Raw genomic sequence first — 2665 nt, forward strand, 5'->3', positions numbered from 1 at the left:
CCCGCCACGGGAGGTAACGGGGGGAGCCGCGGGGGAAGCGGAGCGGTGCTGAGGGGGGGGCGCTTGGGGGCCCCTCGGTGTTTGCGCCTGAGGGGAGGCTCGGAGTGATTCCCCTTGGGGCGGGTAAAACCGGGACCGCTTCATTAATTAACGAACCCATTAGCGGCCCTCGCTGCTGGAAAAAGCTCTTTCCCGATTAAAAACTGCGGATAAAGCGGCTGTGGGGTGAAAGGGCTCGCAGCGGGGTTTGGGCTGGGGGAAACTCGGTCCTGGCGTGAGGGAAGAGGCGCAAAAAGCGGCGGAGAACCAGCAAAAGTGCCGGGGGGAGCCGCTGGGAAAACAAAAAGGAGGGCAGGGCCACCGAAAGCAGTGAGCAAACATCCTCGGAGAGGGCGTGGAGAGGCTCCCAAATTCGGGCTGCTCTCCTGCTTTTATCCCCGCTGCTCTTGGCACCCGAGCCCGGCGCCGAAGCTGCGAATTCGCCTCTTTTTTCCTGCCCGAAATCTCGCCTCAGCTGCCGTGTTTGTGTCCTAATGCCGATTTTCCCCTGGGGGGATCCTGCGCTGCCGCTCCTGAGCCGGGTTTGCTGGGCTCCTCCGCTTTTTGGGGCTGGGCTGCTCCTTGTGGGTTTTCCCGAGGTAAAAAGGAGCTGGGCAAACCCAGGGAAGCGGAGGAAAATGAGTTTGGCACACAGCTAGGGATGCTCCGCAGACCCTGGAAGTTGCCTCTCACTCGGAATCCTGCTGCCTGGTGGGTGCTCGGTTATTTTAGAGCAGAATCCTGCCTGATTCCAGACGGCTTTTTTGTGGTTTTTTCCCCAAAATGATCCCTTCTTTCCGTAAAGGAAGATGCGTGCGGCTGCAGACGGGGGCGGTGGGAGGTGGCAGGGGCTCGGGGCTTGCTTGGAGTTGGCTTTTCCTTTGTTTCCCCGAGCTGGCCGTGTTTTTATACCCCCCAAAAACCCCGAAATGGGATGTGTTTGATCACCTTTCCCCCCGCCCCGAGGAGGACAAAGTCCAAGCTGCGGCCGGAGATGAACGGCGCCGTCGCTTTTCCAGGATTTATCCCGAGCTCTGCTTCCAGCCGGGGCTGTTCTGTCGGGCTTTGCTCAAGTGCTGGCTCAGCAGGTCAAAAATGGAGAGCTGCGAGAGCCCCCGGGCTCCTCGGGCTGGGAAAATTGGAGGGAGGACACGGACAGAGCTGGGATGTGCTGGGAGCTCCGGGATCCCGAGGAGTTGGTGCTCCCATTTCCGTCTCCCTGGGGAAAAATAATGCTTAAACTCGTTTTTTTAAAAATTATGTTTATTTCTTTTTTACGAAGCGGCAGGGATTTAGAGCCCAGAAAAATTTAGGGATAGCCCCTTACGACAAATCCCTGCTTGGCACGGATATAGATTTATTTTTTAATATATAAACATGGTCGAGCTCATCCTGGCTGTCTCCTTTTAAGGCAGTATTCCAGGAGCACCAAATCCCAAACCTGACCTTCCAACATCAGTTATTTAGGAAGTGTGGAAGGCTTGTGCCCGCACAAAGGCATTCGGGACGGTGTCTTCGGGGCAGAGCGGAGCGAGCTCCCGGCTCGAAAATACAATTAAACAGTCTGAAAATTGAATGGAAGCCGGAGCCCGAGGCTGTTAAACGCGGAGCTGATTGTTTCACGGTCTCCTGCACAGGAAAGAGCCCTGGCTCTGCGCTCCGTCCATCCCCTTCCTGGGGAAAAGATGAAAGCGCTGGGCGCTGTGGCTCAGCAGCGTTTGTCTCCCCGGCAGATCCTGCGCGGCTCCCGCCGGGGCTCCCAGCCATGCGCACGGCGGGATGAAGCTGCAGGCGGTGGTGGAGCAGCTGCAGAAGCAGCAGCAGCAGCAGCAGCAGCAGCAGCAGCAGGCGGCGGTGCCCATGGATTGCCGGGAGCGCCGCCGGGAGCCGCAGGTGCCGTTCCCGACGCCGCCGTTCCCTGCCCAGCCCCGCTCCATCGGCCAGCGGCTGCCGGTGCCGGCTGCCGTCCCCCCGGGCAGAGCCCCCAGCGCGGCCGGCCGGGCCTCGGAGCACGGCAGCAGGAACTCTGAGGACGAGGAAGATGAGGAGGAGGAGGAGGATGAGGAGGAGGATGAAGAAGAAGACGGCGCCGAGCTGGAGGACGGTGCCGAGGTGCCCGGCCAGGAGAGCTGCTCTGGCCTGGAGTATTTCCGCGCTCCCAAAGCCGCCCATCCCAAGCAGAGAGCGGGCTCCAGCCCCGTGCCGGCCCTGGGGCACCCACGGGGCGCCCAGCAGGGTGAGGAGGAGCAGGGCAAAGACTCTGCCAAGCATCCCGGAGCCCCAGCGGGGCGCCCCGGCTGGCGCCTGGACCAGCAGCTCAAACAGGTCAGTGCCGCCATTCCCCGCTCCCAAAAAACCACCTCCATCCTCACAGGCACTCAGGAGCACTCTCCTCCATAAAGAGATTCCCAAAGAATTCCCAAAGCCAGAGGGCTTTAAGGATTTCCAGCTTGGGATAGAGTCCCTGCTCCGTGAGAGCCTTGCTGGGATTTTGGGAAAAGCCTGGTGTTTGTTTCTTGTCCTTGATCCCTTTCTGGGATGCTGGAATTGTGAATTTCTGAGTGCTGGCATGGGCAGGCAGGGAGATGTGCCCTGATCCTGGGAGACAGAGCCACTTTATATTCCA

General features: G+C 59.8%; 1 protein-coding gene across 2 annotated transcripts in view; it reads left to right on the forward strand.

Moving 5' to 3' along the window:
* The first annotated feature begins 52 nt into the window (after positions 1-52).
* ARID3B (AT-rich interaction domain 3B) overlaps positions 53-2665 on the forward strand; it is a 17639-nt gene continuing 15026 nt past the window's right edge. The window contains exon 1 of one of the 2 annotated variants that reach the window (XM_033516991.1): positions 53-2364. In XM_033516991.1, the coding sequence (XP_033372882.1) occupies positions 1819-2364 (546 nt within the window). In that variant the 5' untranslated portion in view covers positions 53-1818. The remainder of the gene's footprint in view (positions 2365-2665) is intronic. The other variant, XM_033516992.1, reaches the window with a different exon arrangement.

This window comes from Parus major, chromosome 10 (genome assembly GCF_001522545.3).
Source record: "Parus major isolate Abel chromosome 10, Parus_major1.1, whole genome shotgun sequence".
Lineage (NCBI taxonomy): Eukaryota > Metazoa > Chordata > Aves > Passeriformes > Paridae > Parus > Parus major.